The sequence below is a fragment of the Ornithorhynchus anatinus genome, chromosome X3, assembly GCF_004115215.2.
Source record: "Ornithorhynchus anatinus isolate Pmale09 chromosome X3, mOrnAna1.pri.v4, whole genome shotgun sequence".
Classification (NCBI taxonomy): domain Eukaryota; kingdom Metazoa; phylum Chordata; class Mammalia; order Monotremata; family Ornithorhynchidae; genus Ornithorhynchus; species Ornithorhynchus anatinus.
Window position 1 is genome coordinate 3,385,718 of NC_041751.1, and position 25,922 is coordinate 3,411,639.

The 25,922-nt window shown below is 48.8% G+C and overlaps 1 protein-coding gene across 4 annotated transcripts in view; it reads left to right on the top strand.

Annotated features, from left to right (window-relative positions):
* Positions 1 to 25,922, top strand: part of FHOD3 (formin homology 2 domain containing 3) — a 297,727-nt gene that overhangs the window by 215,704 nt on the left and 56,101 nt on the right. For 3 of the 4 annotated variants that reach the window (XM_029054069.1, XM_029054068.1, XM_029054071.1), the window contains exons 15-19: positions 9,474 to 9,608; positions 10,815 to 10,865; positions 16,531 to 16,745; positions 21,313 to 21,597; positions 24,870 to 25,753. In XM_029054069.1, the coding sequence (XP_028909902.1) occupies positions 9,474 to 9,608; positions 10,815 to 10,865; positions 16,531 to 16,745; positions 21,313 to 21,597; positions 24,870 to 25,753 (1,570 nt within the window). The remainder of the gene's footprint in view (positions 1 to 9,473; positions 9,609 to 10,814; positions 10,866 to 16,530; positions 16,746 to 21,312; positions 21,598 to 24,869; positions 25,754 to 25,922) is intronic. The other variant, XM_029054072.1, reaches the window with a different exon arrangement.

Consider the following 25,922-nt stretch of genomic DNA (forward strand, 5'->3'; position numbering starts at 1 on the left):
AGTGGACCTTGGTTTATTTTGGGAAGTGCTTTGCGTGCCAGTGAACTTTCAGGTTGAAAAAAAAGACATTTAAAGATGATCTTCTGAGTGGTCCTTGTCCTCTCATTTTCATGGGTTTTCTTTGTGGTTCTACTTTACATTATGGAATCTCATCCACAATCACATCTGCTCAGTGGTGCGGTCCTAGGTTAGTTCTGTAGGGCAGAGGTGCTTTGGAGCGTCAGGCATTGATTTATTCCCATTTTCCAGTTGAGTAATTTTATGAAAAACACCTCCCCCCTTCCTTTAGCATTCGCTCATCCTGTAATATGAGTCACACCATTGTCAGGTCAAATCAAAGCAACCGACCACTTGGAATTCCTTCCCGGATCTCCTCCGAGAGAGGTTGGGAGCATAAGGCCCCAAGAGCAGGTGATCGAATCTCCTTTGGTAAAATGATCTGCCTAGAGGAATGTAAGGGTCTAAGGTGGTTGGACAGATACAGGGAGAGCCGTGAGCACGACAGAACAGCCTGTGTTTGACTGCAAGATTAGCTGATCATCTGGTGGAACACTGGTTGCCTGAAAAGTCCTTATAGGTATAAACTCAACAGGTGGCCATTCCCCTCCCATCCTTCATTGGATGAGAAAACTGAGGCCCTGAGATGTTGTCACTTACCTTCTCTGTGCTTCGGTCTCCTCATCTGTGAAATGGGGATTAAGACTGTGAGGTCCTTGTGGGACAGGGACTGTGTCCTACCTGATTAGCTTGTATCTTCCCCAGTGCTTAGCACAGTCCCTGGAAAATAATAAATGCTTAAACAAACACTGTACCGGCAAAAAAAAAAAAAAAAAAAGACATCCGAGGTCGCTCAGCAGGCAAGTGGTGGAGTCGGGATTAGAACCCAGATCCTCTGACTCCTAGGCTTTTTCCTCACACTAGGCCCTGGTGCTTCTCGTTTTAGAGTACCGATCAATTCTGGTTTTACTTCTTAAAAAGACGAGCAGAGATACACTGGCTCTTCTACCGTGCACGGCCCTGGGACACTTTGTACAATGGTGGGGTCTGGGAAGGAGAGAAAGAGAGAGCCGCACGCACATCTGGAGAGGAAAAAAGCTGTAAAACTAATTTCTTGCTAGAAATACAACCCACCCCTTACCAAAAATTTCCATTAAACACGCTTATAATGATAAGCATTCAACGTGGAAAACTCACTTCTAGCGTTTTAGGGCCTACTGATTTTCACAGTGGGAGTAGATGAAAATCTGTAAGGTCGTCTTCAGGAGAAGAAGCGGAACTCATCTCCCTCACCCTGCTTCTCTCCCTTCTCTGATGAAGTCCCGAGTTAAGCCCTAAGAGGAAAAAAGTGTGACAGAGCGGGATGGTTGTAGAAAAAAATGACAAAACCTGGTGATGGAGTTTTGAGAATTTGCCTCCATTTGGTGGCAAGATCACTCACACCTAAGCCATCCCAAGCTGGTGAGATTGTCTCCTATTCTGAAAGATCTCCAAATGAGAAACCCGAACCTTCCCCCTATGACTTTCACACTGGAAATTAATGCTCTATTATTTTTAAGCCCATTTCTTCTTCTCTTCTCACTGGAGACGGAAAACCATCATTAAGGGGGATGGTATATACTGAGTGCGGTGCACTGAACCAAGAGTTTGGGAGAGTCCAACCAAAGCAGGAGATTCATTCACCGCCTTCAGGAGCTTATAATCTGATGGGGAAGACAAACATACAAAATATTCACAAATACTCGGGCCAGAGGGATCGGATGAGTAGTAGGTCAGATGTGCCAAGATGAAATGTCAAAATAAATAATTGAATGGGGGAGTCGGAAGGATCCGGGATTCTAATCCTCTGTCACTTGCCTGCTGGGTGATTTTGGGCAAGTCACTTAATTTCTCTGTGCCTCAGTTGCCTCATCTGTAACATGGAGATTAAAAGCGTAAGCCCCACAAGGAACAACCGATTATATATCTACCCCAGCACTTAGAACAGTGCTAGCACAGAGTAAGTACTTAACAAATAGCATTATTATTACTACTACTACTATGCGCCAGGCCCTGTTCTAAGCGCTGGGGTGGTTACAGACTAATCAGATTGGACACAGTCCCCGTTCCACAGTCAAACAATTGTATTTAGTGAGCGCTCACTGTGTGCAGAGCACTGCACTAAGCTCTTGGAATGTACAGTTGGGCGACAGATAGCGACCATTCCCTGCCCAGTGATGGGCTCACACACAGGGCTCACAGTCCATTTTACAAATGAGGTAATTGAAGCCCAGAGAAGTGAAGTGACTAGCCCCAGGTCACACAGAAGACAAGCGGTGGAGCGGGGATTAGAACCCAGGTCCTTCTGACTTCCAGGCCTGTGGTCTATCCGCTAGGCAATGGTTTGAAGCTAGCTAGGGAGGTCAGGGTCGGATCTGGGTCCCGGGTTCCTGGTGTCCCTTTTTTCAGGCAAGGGGTAGGGAGAAGGGGTGGGCTTGACAGGGGGTGGGGACAGGCCACGGTTGGTGCTAGGCTGCATCGCACTGCTTGCTGTCCCACACCAGGATTCACACTCAGAACCTGTGCCCTCTGCTGCCCGACTCTGCCTTCAGTTCAGCCCAGGGGTGGATTTTTTCTTTTTCAAATGATATTTATTGAACGCTTACTATGTGTCAAACACTGTTCTAAGCGCTGGGGTAGGTACAAAGTGATCAGGTTGTCCCCCATGGGGCTCACAGTCTTAATCCCCATTTTACAGATGAGGTAACCGAGGCGAAGAGAAGTGAAGTGACCTTCCCAGAGTCACACAGTTGACAAGTGGCGCAGCCCGGATCAGAACCCATGAGCTCTGACTCCCGAGCCCAGGCACTTTCCACTGAGCCACACTGTGCTCGTTGTGGCAGGGAATATGTCTGTTTCTTGTTATATTGTAATAATAATGTTGGAATTTGTTAAGCGCTTACTATGTGCAGAGCACTGTTCTAAGCGCTGGGGGAGATACAGGGTAATCGGGTTGTCCCACGTGAGGCTCACAGTTAACCCCCATTTGACAGATGAGGCAACTGAGGCACAGGGAAGTTAAGTGACTCGCCCACAGTCACACAGCTGACGAGTGGCAGAGCCGGGATTCAAACTCATGACCTCTGACTCCGAAGCCCAGGTTCTTTCCACTGAGCCACGCTGCTTCCCGAGCACTTAATACAGTGCTCTCCCAAGCACCTAATACGGTGCTTTGCACAGAGTGAGGGCTCAATCAGTGTGATTGAATGAAAGAACGAGTAAATAGCATTAAAAATAAAACAACAAAAAACCCTTGAGGTCACCACCCCAAGCCAGTTTGGAGTTCCCTCCGGTGGAGGTCGTCTCTGCACTGCAGTTCAGCTAGTGGAAAGGGAGCTCGCAGAATACAAAACGGCATTTCTGACTGAAGAAAACTTTTTTTTAATGGTATTTCTTAAGCGTTTACTATGTGCCAGGCACCGTACTCAGCACCGGGGTGGATACGTGCTAATCTAATTGGACACAGTCCATGTGCCACGTGAGGCTCAAAGTCTTAGTCCCCTTTTCACAGACTGAGGGAACTGGGGCACCGAGAAGTAGAGTGACTTGCCCAAGTTGCCTCCCATTCCTCTAGATGCAGATGAATCCACCCAATTGCGCTTCCCAGCAAACTAGCCTAACGGCTCCAAATTCCGTTCTTCTCAAACCTCATTTTCAAAAGCAGAATTGATCTCTGGGTTTATCTAGCTTCCTTTGTTTGCTCTCTGCTTAATTTTGTAAAGATTCCCGAATGTATGTTTAGTCTCTCTGCAGATTGTTATATCAACACAGTCCTGACCCGTTCACGGGTGACGGTCTCAGCGTACAGTCCTACTGTAATGAGCAAGATAGTCTTCCCCAATCTGCGACTCCATTGCCCTGTCTCTTCAGACAGGCCGATTGGTTTATTCTGTGAGAGCCAGGAGACGTTCGGAATGACTTCAAGTCTACTTTGGATCAGCTGTCTGGTATTGTTTTTCCATCAGATAACTTTTCCACTGAAGGAGCAGACACACAGAAGAAATTGAAGTGATTATTGCTCACATATTAAATTCTAAATACTCGTAATCCCTCAGGCACTGACTATACTATAGCAAATGCATATCAGGAGGTTTTTGTTTTTATTATTTTTTGTTCCACGCCTCCATCCCCCCCCCCCACACACACACGTATTTCTACTTGCTAAAATGTCCAAAGAATAAATGGTGATTTAAAAATCATAATGAGAATTAGAAATGGAAACTTCTCTTTGTGGACAATCAATCAGGGGTAGTTTTTAAGAGCTTACTATGTGCAGAGACTATACCAAGCGCCCGGGGGAGCACAGTGCAACAGAATAGCAACAGAGGGGCAGCTGAGACAAAGGAAAAAGGGCATAAATCTCTTAATTTACAATACTGGGCTTTACATCATCTTTCCCGATCTGGAAATTGAACGTGATTGTTTCGAGATTTCCGGCAGATTTCCGTTCCACTTTGCGCCCCGTCGTTGGCTCACGCTGTTTCATCTTCGAGCAGAAAACGTAGCTCAGTATAGGCGTGTGTATATATAGTAATCATAACAGTTATAGCATTAATAAACACGCGTATCTTTCATTGATAAAGATGATGCTAGTGATGGTGCGATCCTTTCCATGCATGGAAGTGGGGCCGAAGATACTGAGATATACGCAGACTGCATGTACCATTACTAAAGTTATAGTAGTAATCATTTTTACTGAACTCCCACTGAATGCAATACATCAAAATGAGCAAATGGGCGCAAGTACCGTAGAAGCATCAGAACTGATCGCCGCCCCTATCTCATATTTCCTCATTTGGTGCCCTGTGTTTTTTTTCTGGTATTTGTTCAGCACTTACTGTGTCCTGGGCACTGTACTGAGCGCTGGGGTGGATGGAAGCTAATCAGGTTAGACACAATCCATGTCCCACGTGGGGCTCACAGTCTTCATCCCCATTTTACAGATTACTTAACTGAGGTGCAGAGAAGTAAAGTGACCCAGCAGACAAGTGGCGGAACTGGGATGAGAACCCAGGTCCTCCGACTCCCAGGCCCGGGCTCTTTCACTCGGTCACGCTGCTTACGAATATGTTCAACAGTAACGATGATTATCATAATGATGATGCTAACAGTAATGATACTATTAATGGCGTTTTAGTAGCCGTGATGCTAATTATGTTGATGAGCGTCGGAAGGCTAATCCTTCACTGGCTCTAGTCAGGCCTTTCGAGTTGCCCACCATTGTTTTAGAACAGGCCTGAAGCAGGCCGCCAGCCTCCTCAAATCGGCCAGATGACCGGAAAACCTCCGTCGGGACTTCTGAAAGACAGTGTAGGGGAAAAGCCAGGAAGAAAGGTTACGGTCTGCTAAAATGCACAGAGAGGGCTAGGTATGCCTAGCCAGTTGGACAACCAAGGGATTTTTTTCCACATTCTGAAGCAGCATGGCCTAGTGGATAGGACACGGGCTTGGGAGTCAGGAAGACCTGTTGTCTAATCCCGGCTCTGCAACGTGTCGACTGGAAACCGGGTTGCCTGATCCCGGGTTGAAGGGGGTTGAGCCGGCCTCGCGCCTGGCCCCTGATTCCTAAATCCAGAGTTTTGTTCTCCATGTAGTCATTTTTTTGCCATCAGTTGAACTTTTATCCTAAAATAAAGTCTTTCTTCAGAACCTTTCCTCTTGCTGTTTGTTTTAAAACCTGTGCTGGAAAAAGCCTTGCAGTGCCGCTTTGAAAGAATGCCGATTTATTGTCGGAACAAGAAAACGTAGAAATGCTTGAGATGGCTTTCTGAATTTTGTCAAAAAAAAGGCTCTGAATTTTTCCTGGCATAAGGCCCCAAACATTTCAATTTGGGCCTGGGTTTATAGGATATCAGGTTTTATAGTCCCATATGTAATGCTTATCTGGGTGGGATACGGCATATTGAAATTCAATTTAGTGAAATTATCCTTATGCTGACCCACTGCCAAAGGCCCGGAGCTGGGCTCTGATGTGGAAAAACACTTGCACCCGAGTAGATAAATGGGCGGGAATTCTTTCATTATCTTTTCCTGCCACCGGTGAATTAGAGACCTGGATGGTGGTTCGGAAAGGCGATGAGAAAATATTTGGGCGGTAAGAAGAGCGGGGCCCCTGAATACTTCAAGGCGTTCAGTTTCCTTTCGGGGCGTGGAGAGAACACTTCCGGATCTGTTCTCTCCTGGACGAAATTAGCAGGTAAGGGGAATTGGAGTTCTCGTTATCCTTCAAGGCCATATTCAAAGGGCCTCTGCTTCTCCAAGAACAGACTCTGCATCTTTCCTCCAAAGGTCTGCAGTTTTCTAAGGAGAGGAGCCAGTTAACTGCAGCCTGCTTGATAACTTTCGTCTCCACATTTCTGTGTGATTCGGCTCCAAATCCCGTGACTGTGCTCAGTGTTTGTGGAACTCTTGAAAATCATTTTAGGCGGAGAACCACGAGCTGCCTCAACCACCTCAACTCCTAGACTGTAAGCTCACTGCGGGCAGGGAATGTGTCTTCTAACTCTGTTGCATTGTATTCTCCAAAGTGCTCAGTGCAGTGTTCTGGTAAGCGCTCAATCAATGCAATTGATTGATACGCAGCCCGCAAGCTTCGCTCCTCTAAGACCAACCTACTCCCTGTGTTGCCCCTCTCTCCTCTCTCTTGCCAGTGACTCCTTGCTCACGTCCTCCTGTCCAGATTTCCCTCTCCCGTTACATCCGGCAAACCACTCCTCTGCCCGTCTTCTAAACTCTCCTAAAATCACATCTCCTCCAGGAAGCCTTCCCTGACTCATCCTATTCTCTTCCCTACTGCCTCACCTATTCGCTTGAAACCTCACTCCTTAAGCACGTAGGCTCCGTAAGCACGTAGGTAGTCACCCCATCCCCCTAGTACGTGTGTGTGTGTGTGTGTCCTTATATGGAGTCAGAGGACATGGGTTCTAATCCCGGCTCCTCCATTTGTCTGTGTGACCTTGGGCAAGTCATTTAACCTCCATGCCTCAGTTAACTCATCTGTAAAATGGGGAGTAAGACTGTGAGCCCCACGTGGGACAACCTGATTACCTTGTATGATGATGATGATGGTATTTGCTAAGCGTTTACTATATGCCAAGAACTAAAGGCTGGGGTAGATCCAAGGTAATCAGCTTGTCCCACATGGGGCTCAGGGTCTTAATCCCCATTTTACAGATGAGGCACAGAGAAGTGAAGTGACTTGCCCAAAGTCACAACAGCTGACAAGTGACGGAGCCGGGATTAGATCACAAGACCTCTGACTCCCAAACCCGTGCTCTTTCCACTAAGCCATGCTGCTCGGAACAAGAACGGTGCTTGGCACAGAGTAGGAACTTAACAATTACCACTATCGTTATTATTATCGTTATTATTGTTATTATTTTGATGTCTGTCTCCCTTCAGTAGATTGTAAGCTCCTCGAGGGGATGGATCATGTTTATCTACTCTATTGGACTCTTCCAAATGCTTAGAGTAAGTGCTCAGTAAATACCACTGTTGATCGACCGATTGATCTGACCTCGCCGAGCTTCCTGCCAAGGCAGCGGAAGGGAGCTAGGCTGGACGAGTCTGTCCTACATCTGGCTTTCATTCATTCAATCGTATTTATTGAGCACCCACTGTGTGCAAAGCACTGTACTAAGCGCTTGGGAGAATACAATATAATAAGACACATTCCTGCCCACAATGAGCTCACAGTCTAGAGGGGGAGACAGAGATTAATATAAGTAAATCAATTAATGATAGACATTTACATTTGTGCCGTGGGGATGGGAGAGAGGAGGAATGAAGGAGCAAGTAAGAGCAGCACAGGTAGGAGTGGGAGAAGAGAAGAGGAGGGCGAGGTCAGGGAAGGCTTCTTGGAGGAGATGGGCCTTCAATAAGGTTTTGAAGTTGGGGAGAGCATTTGTCTGTCTGCTTTGAGGAGGGAGGGCGTTCCAGGCCAGGCATGGTCCTCAGGCTTGGATTTCGCTGTTGTCTTAGTTTGACCGGGGCTCTGCTTTTTAAGGAGCTGAAGGAGAGAGCTCTGGTAGCAGAAGAGCAGCCATCTATGGTTATACCATGTCCTCTCTGCTTCCCTACGTGGGAAACTCTGGGCCTCTTCTCTTACTCCCAGTCCCACCACCACTTCCCTGGCCCTAGAATTATCAATTGGAAAGTCCTTTTCCTCCCAACCCCTCATTTTCTCTCCACAATACTCCGGTCAAGTAGGATCTGAGGGGGACCAGAAATCCGAAGATGTTAAGGGACTTACGGATGGTCTCACAGGAAGTCAGTTAAGCCGTCCGTAATATTTATCACACTCTTACTCTGCAGAACACTGCACTTAGCTCTTGGGAGAGTACCAACGCGGTAGGAGACCTGATCCCTGTCCTCAGAGAGCTTAAAGTCTAACGGTCAGGGGTCAGAGGACCAGTTCTCCCCACCCTGGATCCTTTTGCAATCCAGTCAGTTTTTTCTCTTAAAACTGGTTTTCCATTCTTGAAGAGCCCCGCACTGAGGAAAATGTGTGTTTTGTGGATACAGGCCTGTCTGATGCATATTTGTGCACAACCATTTCTTCAGGCATAATAATTACATTCTGTCCAGATGATTGTGTGTTGTCAAAATGTTCCCTGATTCCTCAACAGGCTTCTCTCCAGAAGCTCTCTCCATCATTCATTCATTCAGTCATATTTACTGAGCACTTACTGTGTAAAAAGAACTATACTAAGCGCTTGGGAGAGTACAACAACAAACAGATACATTCTCTGCCCACAACGAGCTCACAGTCTAGAGGGGAAGTAAATGTGCCTTTTGGAAGAACTGAATGAGTTATCCTGCCTCTTCTATGAGGCAATGCAAAGGCCAGAAAAATGACAAACTTTAATCGACATTTTTAAAAATCCCATCATCTAGCTGGATTTGTCTGACATTCTATCTTAAAGTGTCTCTCCTAATTCCCTGCTGTTTTATCATGCCCCATTAAGATTGCCCCTTCTCTCCACACATCACGCTCTGATTCCTTAGCTTTCCCAATTTCAGCATCTTTCAACTCCACTCTGACATCTTAAAGTCTTTCGAACCCTTCATTGTCCCAGAAGTTTCTGTCTCTTCTCACCCAATTCTCCGCCCCCCCGCACACACCCAGTAAGGACTTCCTCCTTTGGATGGGAAAGAGGGTATTGGAAAATCTGAGTAATGTCCTCCCGTATGAAAATATACAGTGCAATTATGAACAATTTTCGAGACATCGGTTCCCCGAAACTCACAAAGGTCCTATTTGAAGGAAACGTGGTATTAGCAGGATTTTGATTTATTTTTCTGTGGATAATTCCAAGATAGTCTGAATGGGGCCGGGAGGGAGGGGTTGTAGCGCGTACCTGGGGATTGTTAACGAGGTCTGTCATTGTAATCGATCAAACGGGCCCTGAATCGTGGGATTTCCATGTGCTCCACAGGTCAGCAGTGGGTGGTCTGTTAACATCATCCTATCGACAGCACCAGGAGTCCCTGTCGGCGGAAAGGGAGAGACGGAGGCAGGAGAGAGAAGAGCGACTGCAGAGGATAGAACGGGAAGAACGAAACAAGTTCAAGTAGGAAACTTTATTTCCCCTTTTAAGAGGCCTTCTCTTTGTAAGGTCCTGGGACGTACGTTCCATACAGCCTCAGATCTGCCCATTCAAAATGGGTGTCAAAACACGTAGGGTGAATTTCCCCGAGGACGGCAGCGTTTCGAGAACAGCTCCTCCCGAGCCGCGTAAGGAAGGACTGTTCCGATTCAAGTCATCTCACGAGGCTGGGAGTTTAAATTGGGGTGGGCGCTGCCGGGGTCGGTATCGGACAGGAAGGAGAAAAGGGTTAGTTGGATTCGAAGTTTCCCAGAGGGCCATTTATAGGCAAGCCGCATCGAACCCAGATCTTGGAATACAGCACACCAAATCAGGCGCATTTGGAATTTTAATTCCATTTTGTGGTTCTGGAGCCTGCAGAAAAATCACTCAGTCTCCCCCGTCATGATGGGTAGAGTCACGCTAAGCAGATCTCACAGATTGAATTAAAGCCCCCTCATTGGAAAGAGGCTCATTTTTCAGTTTGTTATTTGATTTGCAGTTGCTTTGTCCCTGGTTTCCTATGAGTGTGTGTGTTTACATATGTACAATCAAACCTTGGTAATTTAGAAACAATGAAGGGCAAAGTTCCGTCCATATTATGGAAAAGTATAATTTAATACAAATAAAATTACAATTTCAGTTCTTGGGGACTTGTGTGGGGACCGTTCCGAGCGTGTTTCAAACTCAGCCTGTCTTTCGTGGCACGCCTATTTGTCGGCTTCTTTCCCGGCCTGCCTCTCTGAGTCCATCCGGATCCCGAGCCAGACCTTGTGTGAGACACAGTCACTGCTCATCTCCCTCGCTGAGGCTTTCCGTCTCTGTGAGACTCAGCATTTTCATCTGGCAGTCCGGATGACCCAAAGGTTATCTGAGGCTTTGCTAGCGGGAGTTGAGAATAAGCGTTTCCTTCTTTGAACCATCCCTGCCTTCCCTTGGCAGCCCTTGGAGAGGAGAAAGTGGGGAAGCTGAGCTTTGGGATAGAACAACCGCATCTCTGTCATATTTATTGAGCACTTACTGTGTGCAAAACACTGTACTAAGTGCTGGGGAGAGGGCATTCATTCAGTCGTGGGACACCCCGCCTCTGTGGCAGAATCGAGGAGGGAACTAGTTCTGTCTCATTAGCTATGCCTCTGATTGGATGACTTGCCTTATCTTTTCTCGTTTCTTCCCAACACTTTCTGGTAGCCAAGATTATTTAGACAAAAGAGAGGAGCAGAGACAAGCAAGAGAAGAGAGGTTCGTATCTCTCCCTTTTTCGTCTTAACCCAAAGGCACTTGGCTTTCAAATTCCAGCACTAACAGGGCATGCGAAGAAAGCAGTTGTAATTAACATGAAACCTGGTAAAATCTGGTCATTTAGCTGGGAAAAATCACCAAAATGAGACCGTTCCTGAAACCCCTACTCATTGTCCCTTCCTCTGTTTTTAGCATGCCGCATGTCCAGACGCGGATGAGCTCCCCTATAGAGTGTGGAACTGACTGACTAAATGCCTGAAGAGCATCAGGCAGTGAAAACATGGAGTTGCACCATAACAATCACCGTGGTGTTAAGCATTCACTACGTGCTAAGCAACGGGGTAGATAGAGGATAATCAGAAGGGCTATAGTCCCTCTCCCTCCTGAGGCTCCCAGATGGGCAAGGAAGAGAAAAGGGATTCAATCCCCGTTACAGAGAAGGGAAACTGAGGCACCAAGACACCTGGAAGTGATTTGCCCAAGGTCACGCAGCGGGCAAGTGGCGGAGTCAGGATTAGAACCCAGGTCCTCTGACTCCCAGGCTCTTCCCACCAGGCCCCGCTGCTTCTGGCAACTCCGACGCGGTTCGTCACGGCTCACTGTGGGACTTCTCATCTGCAGCTCATCTGCAGCTCAGGGAGGGGAGCCGGGGGGATGTGGGTTTCCTCTCTTCGGAGGAATCTGGCCTTTTATCAATTGACTCGGAGCCAACTGTAACTTTACAACCATCGGGCTGCAGTCGGTCCATGGGCTAACTCGCCAAACACCAACCTGATCCCCGAGAGGCTAACGGGGAAACGCACAGTAGGGTTCAGCTTTTGGCAGCTGGGAGCCGGGCTTTGGGAAAAAAAAAAATTGGGAGGGAAAACGTTGGAGTTGCTGGGGAGACGGTCGGAACTCTGCCTAAAGAGTCTGTCAACTGAATATCGAGAACGGGCCAAGGGTCATTTAAAAAAAAAAACGGCCTCTTTGGTCTGGCCTCATTGAGCAAAGTCTCCTTTGATCTCACCTAGAGGTGAAAAGTCCCTTTATCCCCTAGCTGCGAAAGTGAGTCCTCCTGGTTTGAAAGGATTCTTCAGTCGGTGTATTCTAATCCTTTTCTTTCCCCAAGCCTTAGAGTGGGTTGCTTTAGATCTTTGTGGATGGTATGGGTATAGAACCTCCATGGTATCTGGGGATGTCGCAGAGCGTTGGACTGTATTTCAGAAGACGGCTCCCCCAGGTTTCACTGTTCGTCTTCAACGTGCGTCGAAGGGGCGATGCACACAGTGCACCCATCCAAAGGTCACCACATAAACGCAGTGACAGGCGTTACTGCCGACAACACAAAAGCGGAGAAGCAGTGTGGCGTACTTAATGGAGCGCAGACCCGAGAGTCAGAAGGACCTGAGTTCCAATCCCGGCTCCGCCACTTGTCTGCTGTGTGACCTTGGGCAAATCGCTTTACCTCTCCGGGCCTCAGTTACCTCACCTGTCAAATGGAGATCAAACTATGAGCCTTCTGTAGGACATGGATTCGGTCCAACCTGTTACTCTGGTATCTGTCCCAGCGCTTAGTACAGTGCCTGAACAAAGTAAGCGCGTAACAATCCTCGTCCCGTCTTATGCCGTCGAGTTGTTTCCGACCCATAGCGACACCACGGACACATCCCTCCCAGAACGCCCCGCTCTCCATCTACGATCATTCTGGTAGTGGATCCAGGGAGTTTTCTTGGTAAAAATCCGGAAGTGGTTTACCATCGCCGTCTTCCGCGCGGTAAACGCCAGTCTCCGCCCTCGACTCTCTCCCGTGCCGCTGCTGCCCGGCATGGGTGAGTTTTGACTTGTGGCAGGTGGCCTGCCACTCGCTAGCCGCTGCCCCAAGCTGGGAATGGGATGGGCGTGCCTCTGTTTGACTCTCCCTCCCCTAGCCGAAACTGGTAGAGGACTGGAAACTCTCCAGGTGCGACCCTGAGAGGGCACTTAACAAATACCGAAAGAAAAAAAAAAGGTTCACCATTTGGGGGCTTGCCAACCCTGCCTAGAAGCTCACAGATCTTGATAGAAAACTAAGATAAGCTGCCTGAAAGATCAGTTCATAAAGCTGTAGGGCCTACTGCTCTCATCTCCCCTGTGGAGGGGACACCTATATACACTTGAAGGCATTTTTCAAATCTTTAATAATCATCATGGTACTTAAGGGCTAACTATGTGCCAAGCACACTGTTCCAAGCACTGGGGTAGATTCTAGTTAGGTTGGACACAGTCCCTGTCCCACAGAGGGCTCACGCTCTTAATTCCCATTTTCCAGATGAGGTCACTGAGGCCCAGAGAAGTAAATCGGCTTACCCAAGGTCACACAGCAGACAGGTGGCAGAGTCGGGATTAGTACCCGTGACCTTCTGACTTCTAGGCCTGTGGTCTATCCGCTTAGCCACGCAAACGGAAGGTAATCCCGTTCCGAGGCACACGTATAGTAACCGATCGGGCCACGCCGGGTCTGACCGAAGGCTGAATGGGCACTGTGGGCATTATGGGAGAAAGAGAGCGTTGTAGAGATGTCCTGATCCCCCAAACCTGAGATGCCAAAACCTGAGGCAATTCCATTTTCTTTTCCTAGCAAGAAGATTAGAATATAGTGCTTACTCTAAGTATCAAGCCCCATCTCAGAGTCACAACTGGAGAGTTCCCAGTACTCTACCAGTCTCGACTACAGGAGGGAGAGCCAGGCAGAGGCATATCCATTCCATTCTTAGCTTGGGGAGTGGAAAGCAATCTGCTACAGGTCAAAACTCACAACTCACCCGCGCTGGGCGGCAGCGGCATGGGAGAGCATCGAGGGCAGAGACTCAAGTTTACTGTGCGGAAGGAGGCAATGGTAAACCACCTGCATATTTTTACCAAGAGAACTCTGTGGATCCACTACCAGAACAACTGCAGATGGAGGTGGGGCATTCTGGGAGAGATGTGTCCGCGGCGTCGCTATGGGTCGAAGACGACTCCGGCATAAGACAAGTGTCAAGCACAGCCCTAAGCACTGGGGTTGTTACAAATTTATTAGGTCAGACACAGTCCCTGCCCCACATGGGTCTCCCAGTGTAATAATGTTGCTATTTGTTAAGCGCTTACTAGGTGCAGAGCACTGTTCTAAGCGCTGGGGTCGATACAGGGTCATCGGGTTGTCCCACGTGACGCTCACAGTTGATCCCCATTTTACAGATGAGGTAACCGAGGCACAGAGAAGTTAAGTGACTTGCCCACAGTCACCCAGCTGACAAGTGGCAGATCCGGGATTCGAACCCATGCCCGCTGACTCCCAAACCCGAGCTCTTTCCACGGAGCCATGCTGCTTCTCCAGTGGAAGTGGGAGAGTGAATGGGTATTTAATAGCCATTTTGCAGATGAGGGGACTGGGGTGTGGAGAAGTGAAATGGCTTGCCCAAGAGAACACCGGTGGAGCCGACATTAGAACCCAGATCCTCTGAATCGTGGGCCCGGCTTTTTCAACTGGGCCACGCTGCTTCTCTGTCCCAGTTTGTCCCAAGACGGGACAGTCTCTTTGAGTTCAACTATTCAGAGCTTGGTTCAGTTGAACGCTGGATACTGATGGGGCCTCTCTAAATCCAAAGTTCAATTTTCTAAGGAGGTTAGATGACCAGATGACTTCATTTTATTTAACAGTTTTTGTGCTGAAGCAGTCATTTTTCAGTAACTGAACCCAATGATACTAATAGTTCCCTGGAAGGGCTTTCTCTCTGGACGCGCTTCATTCTAGAATCGTAAACAGCTCCCATTTTAGACTTGTAAGGAGGAGTTTAAATTTTTCCTTTCCAACTCCAAGCGTCCCCTTTCCCGGGAAATCGCAACCGAAAACTCATCTTCCTTGGGAAATGGCGTGAGGCGGATTAGATCGGTTCTCTTTTGCTCTCTGTACCAGTCAAAATCCAGTGGAAATCCAGAGTTTGTTTTTCATAAGCATGACTGTGTTTATCCATGGATATCCACGGAAAAAGTTGGCAGGACCTGCCCTCTGTCAAACGGGAGAGAATTGGGCTCAGTGAAAGTCCACAGTCAACAAAAGTGGAAGGCAGGAGAAAGTGGAAGAAGGAAAGTTCTCTTCGTTGTTAGATTTCATTGAAATGTCGCCCCAATTCAGCCGTCGACTGACCTTAACCTCCGGCTCTCGATGTCGGGACCGACTGTGATGACGAATCTTACCCGCTTTGCACCTTCCCCTACCTAGCTAAATTCAGAACTTGGAATTGAACTGCAAGAAGCAGTTCAAGAAATGAGAAGCAGCGTGCCAAGTAGAGCGCAGGCCTGGGAATGAGAAGGACCTGGATTCTAATCCTGGCTCTGCCACTAGTCTGCAGGGTGACCTTGAGCAAATCACTTCTCTGTGTCTCACTTACTTCATCTGCAAAATGGGGAGTTAGGACTGTGAGTTCCATGTGGGACATGGACGGCGTCCAACTTGATTTGCGTCTATTCACCCCAGTGCTTAGTACAATGCCTGGCACATAGTAAGCCCTAACAAATACCATAAAAAACCCTACCGATCCAAGTTACAAGTCCTTTTTTAGGTAGAGTGTCGTGAATCTGCCCCAAGAGTGGGAGTGAACATGTGGCCGGCTTCCATTCGGGGGGAACTGGGTGGGCCATTTCGTTGAGGGAGAAGTTAGGGGTGCAGTTGAGGTGGGGGTCCCTTGTGAGGAAGCATCTATGCTGGAGCATTCTGAGGACTGACCACCTAGTCTGTTATGGTTCCGGAAGATGAGGGGGTGGGGAGGAACCTGTTTAACAGTTTGCTTATGGATAAAGCACGCAGAAGGGTTATAAGCCCGCCACAGCTGGATTCATAAATTTATTCCTGAGCAAATAATGGATAAAATTAGCAGACATCTGGAAGAGGCACACATTTCAAAGTTATTTTGGTCTGAATCTATAAAGCCCAGAATGAAGAATATGATTGGTAGCTGGTCTTAATAAACAGTGAGTTCTGCCTGCCTAAAATGCAAAACAGATGGACCTCTGTTCTTTTATACTGACTTTGATGAATAAACTATACGTGACGTCAGGTCCAAGCTATTGGATGTCTGAGTCCGGCAGAAAAAATTTTTAGAATTAAAAAAAAGGGAAAGTTTCCACTGAAGACGCTGCAGAGAACGAGGTGAATTCCTCGGCCCTGGGACTGAAGCAGGTTCTGAGATTCAAGGCACCCTTGGTCCAAGCATTTGGGATTGGGACTGTTTTTAGGGGGATGGGGATCACCCTCTCATCCGGCCGCTGAAAATACCCGGCTGCTTGTAACTGTCGGTGCTCTGGATTCTCTGGGTATCTGGGGTTTTTGATTTTTAGAGGAATGATTCCAGAAGGGGCAACGCCGCATAGGATCTGGTGTCTGGAGGCTCGCTGAGGTTGCCGGTTTTTTCTTCCGTTCGGGCTGTTATTACAAAGGGTCTGACTTTTTTTTTCTGGGGGGCAGGAGGGGAGGGAGAGGTCAGCCTCTTAGCCGGGCTGAGGGATTCCGGCCCGCTCTCTGAGCCGCCAGCCCGTCAGTCAGTTTTGCGCCGTAGCCCTCGAAGGGGTAAGCCGGCTCCCGCTGCAGGTGTTTCATCCATAAACAAGCCAGAAGCACAGGCTCCTCTTTCTTTTCACCACCGACTCTTTGGAATTTCCATTTCAGATACAAATACTTGGAGAAGTTGGCAGCAGAGGAATATGAGAAGGAGGTGAAAACCCGGAGCCCGTGCAGAGACAGAAGTGAACCGTCCTTGAACGTGAGCTCTCCGGCTGCTTCCGCCTCGGTCGGCCCCGAGGGCTCCGGCCCCCCAACCGCGGACCCTCAGGAGGGGAGGAGGACCTCCTCGACCCCCCAAGGGACCCCTCCAACGCTCGAAGGTGAGTCCGTGAAAAGGCAGGAGGGAAGGAGCCACTTGAGAAGCAGAGCCAGGGGTCTAACGGGGGAAGTCTTGGTGGTCTTTTTCCAGGGCGGCCTGGATTATTAACCGAAAGAGAAGGGTGTTTAGGCTTACTCTGGGGGTCATCACCCAGATGTGTGGGAGTGACCCCCCCACCCCTCCCTCTGATCTCAATTCCTTTTCTCAAATGTTTCCTGTCCATCCCTACCCGGGGCTATTATCCTGGTCAAATTAGCTGTTGATACGATTGTTTCCCCCCCCCCCCCCGACGACCTTTGAAAGCGCAAACGTTAACAATTTGGCGAGACATCGTTTCGTTTTATTCTGAATCTAGAAACGGTTACTAAATAATCCAGCAGAGGCTCCGGCCAGTAGCAAGTGTTTACGCGAATTCTCTGGGAAGAACAGTAACTTTCAGCTCAGACAGGTGATAAAAACAGACGATAGAATGGTGAATGGAACAGTCTTTTTTTGTTGTTGTTTTAAATCTTGCAAATCAAAAAATAGGCAATCACTCGAATTGGAGCTTACTTTTCTTTTTCCAAAGAGCTTTCCCATCAGTGATTCTAATTTGTACTTTGGTCCAGAGGGTAATCAAGGATAAAGAAGGATGATGTTTCATCTTTCATATTGCTTGCTGGCCTGGGTTGCCAAAGGGGTAAAGAACATGTAGATGTTTGTGTTTGGGTATGTGTGGGCAAAATTTCATTAGGAAAATTAAGCTGGCTTTTTATTCCGAGGTTAGCCTCTCGTTGCATAGCTCATGATTGATTTACTGTTAAGACGATGAAAGCTAGTGCATGGGGTGGTCATTCTTTCTCCTATATATTTCCTCTCTGGGTGGCTTGGGTTTCAGCACATACGGCGTCCGGAATCCTAACTACGTTGTCCTCACTTTTGATTTTTACCGGAGATGATGGCTTGCAACAAGTTCCCGAGTTTGTCTGCAAAAGAGGGGAAAAAATATTAACAGTAAAATACGGCACTTGTTAAGCACTTACTGTGGGCCAAGCACTGTTCTAAGCGCTGGGATAAAGAAAAATCAATCAGGTTGGATGCAGCCCCTGTCCCACATGGGGCTCACATTCTTAATCTCCATTTTACAGATGAGATAACTGAGACCCAGAGAAGTGAAATGACCTGCCCAAGGTCACACAGCCGACACGTGGTGGAGCCGGGATTAGTACCCAGGTCCTTCTGACTCCCAGGCCCGTGTTCTACCCACCAAGCCGGGCTGCTTCTCTGATAATAAGTTGACTAGATAGGAGCATGCGGTTGAATTAAACAAAGACCGTCTTGGAAGGAAGCCCAGTATCTCTCTTGAGACTGTCCTCTCGCCGAGATCCTTGATGCGGGGCTGGAAAATTTCATCTTCTGAAACTCTGACTTCCCACCCTGCACCGTTCCCACTTTGCCCTTGGAGTGTCAGCGCTGTTTCCAGCCAGGAGAAGAAAAGGACAGAAGTCCTTTCCTCTTTAGCCAACTTTGACTCTGATAATCAGTTCCTAAAGGAGAAGATGTGTGGGATTCTTAGAAAGGGAATTTTGACAGGTGTTTATTTGTGCAGAAGCTAGGCAGAAAGCAGGGGCCCCCGCTCTACCACAGTTTGCATAGCATTAACATTTGGCAAGACATCATTTTGTTTTATTCTGAATCGAGAAGCAATTACTGAATAATCCAGCACAGGCTCCGGCCACCAGGCCCAGGAAATCCGTGAGGACTCACGGTGTTGAGGCAGTTGAGTTAACGGGAAGCAGCAAACGGGAGGGGGTTGGCACAATCTAGGAGCTTTCCCGAACTGTTCATCGAGGTCTTTTGGAAATTCTTGATGTTTGCCCAGTGCCGCAGGTCCTCCCAGTAATAATGTAAGGCCAGTCGGCAATGAACCCGGGCCTGGGAGTCAGAGGGAACTGGGTTCTAATCCCAGCTCGGCCACTCGTCTGCTGTGTCACCTTGGGGAAGTCACTTCACTTCTCTGGGCCTCAGTTACCTCATCTGTAAAATAGGGGTTAAGAATGTGCACCCCATGTGGGACATGGGCTGGTCAACCTAATTAGCTTGTATTTACCCCAGCACCTAGAACGGTGCCTGGCACAAAAGAGGCAGCGTGGCTTAGTGGCAAGAGCCCGGGCTTGGGAGTCAGAGGACGTGGGTTCCAATCCCGGCTCCGCCACTTAACTTCTCTGTGCCTCCGTTACCTCATCTGGAAAATGGGGATGAAGACTGTGACCCCCCCCCACGTGGGACAACCTGATTACCTTGTATCTACCCCAGTGCTTAGAACAGTGTTTGGCACATGGTGCTTAACAAATACCATAATTATTATTTTATAGTTATTATTAACTGCTTACCAAATACTATAAAAAAGAAAGGATTTTGAGAATTTGAGAATGTCAGTAATGCGGCCCGGACCTGTTTGTTTATGGAATGGTTTTCCAAAAAAAATGCATAACAGAGAATTACAGAGATCATTAGGAATGCCAGAAGGCACGAAAGGGTAACAGAGCTCCAGTTTGGATTATTGGAGGGAAAAATTAGGGGTATTACATGGTCCGTCCCAAATGAAGTGGATGGATGTCAAGAAGGGGAATCTACCATGTGGTCCAAAGTATCATGGTGTCATTTCTGGAAGTAAAAGAGCAGTGGGGGTGGGCCACAGCGTGAAACAATGTGGCATTTTCTAAGCCTTTCGTAACAGTTCTTCGAAGGACCCCATGGTATCTCTTGGATCAGATAAGTGCTCAGTTTTTTAAGGTATTTATTAAGCGCTTATTACGTGCCAGGCACTATAATGAGCACTAGGGCAGATGCAAGCTAATCATGTTGGACACAGTCCATGTCCCTCATGGGGCCCAAATACTATAATCCCCAATTTACAAATGAGGGAACTGAGGCACAGAGAAGTGAAGTGACTTGCCCAAGCCACATAGGCGACAAATACAGATCCCGGATTAGAACCCAGGTCCTTCTGACTCCCAGGTCCCGCTGCATCTCGGTAAGGATACGATTGATTGAGTGATTGATTGATGCCTCAAGGTTTACTTTATCTCGGATGAAATGTGGCCTCCTTTTGAAAAGTAAAGGTAAAGTCCAGGCTAAATCTGAGCATGGGCTCCTTTCTCAGACATCTCCAAAACAACTTAGCGAGGGGGAGGCGGTCTCGTCCAGCAGAGGCTTTTCCCCAGGGATTTAAGAAGCTTCCGAAACAGATGTGTGGGCAAGCTGCAGCCGTGCCCCGTGAAATGGAAAAAAGAGACCTAGCTCAGTTTGGCCAAGGCTAGTCTTCAGCCAACTCATGCCTGATATTGTCGCTTCTCCGCCATATCGTACCTTGCCGTCCGTTATACCTTTCGGGGAAGGACCTAGGTTGTAGAAAGAACCATAACTTTAAAGAGTCCTTCCCATACCCAAGGCCAAGTCAGAGGAAAGCCGCGGTCATGCTCTTTTTTTTCCTCTCTACCTCTTTTTCCATCTCTCTTCATGACCCAGTTAATGGTGGTGTTTTACTCTCACCAGGCACCTGTTTCTGATGGTTTTATAAATCATTCTGTGGCCCCGAGAGTCCAACCTCTAAACTAACTCTTGTGCAAAATTATGGATTAACTCCAAAGGGTGAGCTAACGTAATTCAAGCAGTCCATGACCTATTTATCGGGTTTCACGTTTACTTTTCGTTACCAATTTCATCCACCCGTCCCTTGGCCAAACAGCCAGACCTCACGATGGAATTTGAGAAGCAGCCTAGTGGAAAGAGCCCAAGGCCCGGGAATGAGAAGGATCTGGTTTCTAATCCAGGCTCTGCCACTTGTCTGCTGTGTGACCTTGGGCAAATCGCTTCACTTCTCTGGATCTCAGTCACCTCAAATGGGGAATAAGACTGTGAGCCCCATGGGGGACAGGGACCGGGTCAACCCAGTCTGCTTGTATCCAGCCCAGCACTTAGTACAGTGCCTGGCATATAGTAAGTGCTTACCAAATACCAGAATCATCATTATTATTATTATTATTATCTGGGTTCTAATCCCGGCTCTGCCACTTGTCTGCCGTGTGACCCGGGGCCAGTCACTTCACTTCTCTGTGCCTCGATTTCCTCAAATGGAGATGAAGACTGTGAGCCAAGCGCTTAGTACAGTGCGCTGCACACAGTAAGCGCTCAATAAATACGATTGAATGAATGTACGAATGAAGGGGACTGGGTCCAATCTGATCACCTTGCATCTACCCCAGTTCTTAATACAGACCCCGGCACATAGTAAGCACTTAACAAATACCCCAATTATTATTATCATCATCATCATCTACCCCAGGGCTTAATACAGGGCCTGGCACATAGTAAGTGGCAAATACCACAGTTATTATTAGTAGTAGTAATAGTATTCATTTTGCTTTTTTTTTTAGCCAAAGTAAAAAGAGATGCAAAATAGAGAGAGATGAAAATTGTCCCCCTTCTCCTTCTCTGTCAGCTCTCACTGGTTTGGACGAGCGGGACCGAACGCCGCGAGAAATGACCGTTAAAGCCGACTTTTTCTCCGTCGTTCTCTCTCCCAGCGAGGCCCAGTTGTCCTGAACCAGCACGAGAGGCAGAGGCAGAAGCAGAACAGGGGGCATCCAAAGCACCCCGGGAAGTAGAATCTCCTGCAGGGGGACCAGACAGTGAGGTGGAGCCAGGAGAAGAGGGAGAGCCAGAAGAAAATGCAATTCTCGGTGAAAAAGAAAGGCAGAATGGGAAAGTGAACGAAAAAGACAACTGCTCCGCTTCCAGCATTTCCTCAGCCGGCAGCACGTTAGAGAGGAAAGAGAAAGAGGAACAGTTGACCAGTGGCAATAGAGCTGGTAAACGTCCTTCTTTTCCTTAGCCAAAGCTTTCTGAGAAAAACGGGGGGGGGGGGGGGAGGGGGGGAGAAGGGAAGCCCGTCTGCCCGGTCGGCTCCCTGCCAACCGGTGACTCTCTGAGGGCCTCTCGGAGCTCGAGGTCAAGATGGCATCTCAAGGGGTAGATGTGCGTGCCTGTCTGTGTCTGCGTCTCTCACTGGTCCGTCCCGTCTCGTCTCACCGCTTCACGGTAGGTGGCTTCTCCTCTCCCGTCTGAGGAGTCTCTGGGTGCTGGATGGAGGTAGAAAGGTGGCTGATTCATTCATTCCATCGTATTGATTGAGCTCACTGTACTTAGCGCTTGGCAAGTACAATTCGGCAACAGATAGAGGCTGTCCCCGCCCACAGCGAGCTCGCCGTCTAGTAGGTGAGCTCACAGTCTTGACTGAACCACGGGATTTGATTCCCAAGTGGCAAACTGTGGCGTTGGGAATAACCAGAGTAGTCCGAGGAAAGTTGGAGGACGAGGAGTTGTAGTTTGAGAAGCCGCGTGGCCTAGCGGATGGGGCACGGGCCTGGGAGTCAGAGGACCTGGTTTCTAATCCCGGCCCTGCCATTTGCTTGCTGCGTGACCTTGGGCAAGAGGCTTCTCTGTGACTCAGTTTCCTCGTGGGTAAATGGGGATTCAATCCATGGTCTCCTTCCTACTCAGACCGTGAGCCCAGTGTGGGACAGGGGCTGGGTCCAACGTGATTAACTTGTATCTGCCGTAGCACTCAGAGCATTACTTGACCAAAGTAACCCTGATCGAATACCATGATAATGGTAATGTTGTTATCGATTCAAACAACCCGAGCTTGAAGTACTGGAGACCAGCCCAAGTTATAAGAATACTCTCAGCAACCCCACCTGGTTTTTGACAGGAGCAGGGATTGGGGAGGAGGAAATGGGGAGGAAGGCAAGACGCGGCACTGCTCAGTGGAAAGAGTCTGGGCTTCGGAGTCAGAGGTCATGGGTTCGACTCCCGGCTCTGCCACTCGTCGGCTGTGTGACTGTGGGCGAGTCACTTAACTTCTCTGTGCCTCAGTTCCCTCATCTGTGAAATGGGGATTCACTGGGAGCCCCACGGGGGACGACCCGATGACCCTGTATCTCCCCCAGCGCTTAGAACAGTGCTCTGCACATAGTAAGCGCTCAACAAATACCAAGATGATGATGAAATAATTATTCTCCCCTCATGGATGCCACTGAACTGAAATAGCCCAGTCGCTACCCCGATAGTTTCCTAGCCAGACCCTGCCTTCCAGTAGCCACTGGAAGCTCCTGGGTTCTTTCTCCCTGGGCACCCTTCTGGGTTCAGAGGCAAGCATCAAAGACATCGGTCACCCGTGACTAGCGTTTTGGCCGATTTTCAGGAAGAATGATGGAAAAAACTCAAGAGCGTTTGCACTTTCAAGGAAAGCGGCCGATGTCTCTCGTTTATTTTCTCGGTTCCGTGAGAAGTAGCATGGCCCACTGGATAGAGCACGGGCTTGGGAGTAGGAAGGATCTGGGTTCCAATCCCTGCTCTGCCACTCGTCTGCTGGGGAAACTTGGGCAAGTCACTCACTTCTTTATGCTTCAGTTTCCTCTTCTGTAAAATGGGGATTGACTGTGAGCCCCAGGTGGGACAGGGACTGTGTCCAGCTTGATTAGCTTGTAGCTACCCCAGCGCCTAGTACATTGCCTGGCACTGCATAGTAAGCAAAGGAGAAACCACCGATGGTGAGGTTCACCTAGGAGTGTGCAGTTGATTAAGGAGGCCAATGTGGGATTTGCTCCCCAGCCATATCGGGAGAAAAAGAAGATTGGCCTTGGTTGTATTGTTGCCCTTAATGACTGAAGCTCCCGGTGCTGTTTTTCGCTTTTGGCTCCTTGCCTCTGTTTCCACCCGAAGCCAGCCTACAGGCCTAGCTCAACCAGCCGGGATTCTACTGAGGCTTCTGCCATCTCCCGTGATCCTCTCATTCATTCATTCATTCATTCATTCATTCATTCATTCAATAGTATTTATTGAGTGCTTACCATGTGCACTTGAGAAGCAGCGTGGCTCAGTGGAAAGAGCACGGGCTTTGAAGTCAGAGGTCATGGGTTCAAATCCCTGCTCGGCCACATGTCAGCTGTGTGACTTTGGGCAAGTCACTTAACTTCTCGGTGCCTCAGTTACCTCATCTGTCAAATGGGGATTAAGATTGTGAGCCCCACGTGGGACGACCTGATTCCCCTGTGTCTACCCCAGCGCTTAGAACAGTGCTCGGCACGTAGTAAGCGCTTAACAAATACCAACATTATTATTATTATTATTATTATGTGCAGAACACTGTACTAAGCGCTTGGAATGTACAAATCGGCAACAGATGGAGACAGTCCCTGCCGGTTGACGGGCTTACCGTCTGATCTCTGAACCAGGAAGATGGTTAGGTGGCCAGGCACCCAAATATTCCTAAAAAATCAGTGGATCTTCTTTGGCAGTGGGGGGAATAGCTATAAAGGAGGTTGGGAGGAGGTCTTCCCTGATTCATCTTTCATCTTCCCACCCTATCCCTCTCCCTCCCGCCCCTCCAGTGCCCCTTCGGCCCTTTAACCTCACCTAAATCATTGATCGCTCCCCCCTCCCCACTGATAAACATTTTTATCCAGATCTTTCAACTCTGTAGCTTCTATCTACCTGTAATTTATTTTAATGTCTGTTCCCCGCCACCTCTCCGGACTGTAAGCTCCTTGAGAGTGACTCTGTTGTACTTTCACAAGCGCTTAGTACGTTGCTCTGCAAAGAGAAAATGGTCATTCAATACTTTTGGTTGGGTTTGAGTCAGAGCGGTGACATCTCTAAAACCATATTTGCACCTTCGAAGCCTGATTAAGGTCAAATCTCCTCTGGCAGACAGAGCACAGGCCTGAGAATCAGAAGGTAATGGGTTCTAATCCCGACTGCGCCACTTCTCCGCTGTGTGACTCTGGGCAAATCGCTTCACTGTGCCTCAGTTACCTCATCTGTAAAATGGAGATGAAGACTGTGAGCCCCATGTGGGACAGGGACTGTGTCCATCCCAATTACCTGGTATCTACCCCAGCGCTTAGTACAGTGCCCGGCACATAGTAAGCCCTTAACAGATACGACATTATTATTACTAGCTCACACTCCGAAATTCCCTGGGTGGGGCTGGGCTCCACCTTTCCTCAGGGTCTGTCGTTTTCTGCTTTGCTTTTCTGTCCCAGTCACGTTCTCATCCGTCCCGTTTATGCGATTTTAGGTTCGTGGTCCCAGCCCTCTCAGGATGCCGGTGTGAATGCACAGTGCGGCAACATCCTCAACAACAGACGCTTCATGCTGGACATGTTGTATGCCCATAATAAGAAAGCCAAGGATGAAGAGGAGAAAGAGCCGGAGAAGACGACGGAGGAGAAGGAGGCGGAGGAGGAAGGCGAGGAGCCCGTCGCCACCTTAGCCGGCCGGATCTCCATCCTGCAGGCCAGCGCCCAGACCAAAGAGGACGCCGTCAAGAAGCCGGAGGCCCGCGGCTTGGACAACCAGGGCGGCGTGAAGGCCTTCGCGGAGAAATTCAACAGCGGCGAGCTGGCCAAGGGCTCGTCCTCGCCCGAGAGCGAGCTGGACGAGAAGGTCTCCGAAAGCAGCCAGTCGCAGCCCAAGAAAGAGTCCGACTACATCTGGGATCAGCTCATGGCCAATCCCAGGGAACTGAGGATCCGCGACATGGATTTTACGGACTTGGGGGCCGAGGACGACCTGGACGTGTTAGACATGGAAGTGGGCCCCGGGGACTCCCCGGTGCCCCCCCCTCCTCCGCCGCCTTCCTTCCTGTGCTTCCCCCCGCCTCCGCCACCCCCTCCGTTCGGCTGTCCACCCCCACCCCCCGCCCACCCTAATTTATTGGCTCCCTCCGCGCTGCTCAGCTCCCCTCAGGGTTCAGGATCGCCTCAGGTGCCCCGGGCGTTCGTGAAGAAGAAGAAGACCATCCGTCTGTTTTGGAACGAGGTACGGCCCTGCCAGTGGCAGTGTAAAAACGACAAGCGCTGCAAAGAATTCCTCTGGTCGAAACTGGAACCTATTAAAGTGGACACGTCCAAACTGGAACACCTCTTTGAGTCCAAGTCCAAGGAACTGCCCGTGACCAAGGTACACCGTGCCCTCCTGTCTTCCCCTGGGGGTGAGGTTGGGCCCTCTGAGGAGACTGACGGCACTGTACTAAGCGCTGGGGTCGATACGGGATTCATTCGCGCAGTCGCATTGATTGAGCACTTACTCTGTGCAAAGCACTGACCTAAGCGCTTGGGAGAGTACAGTA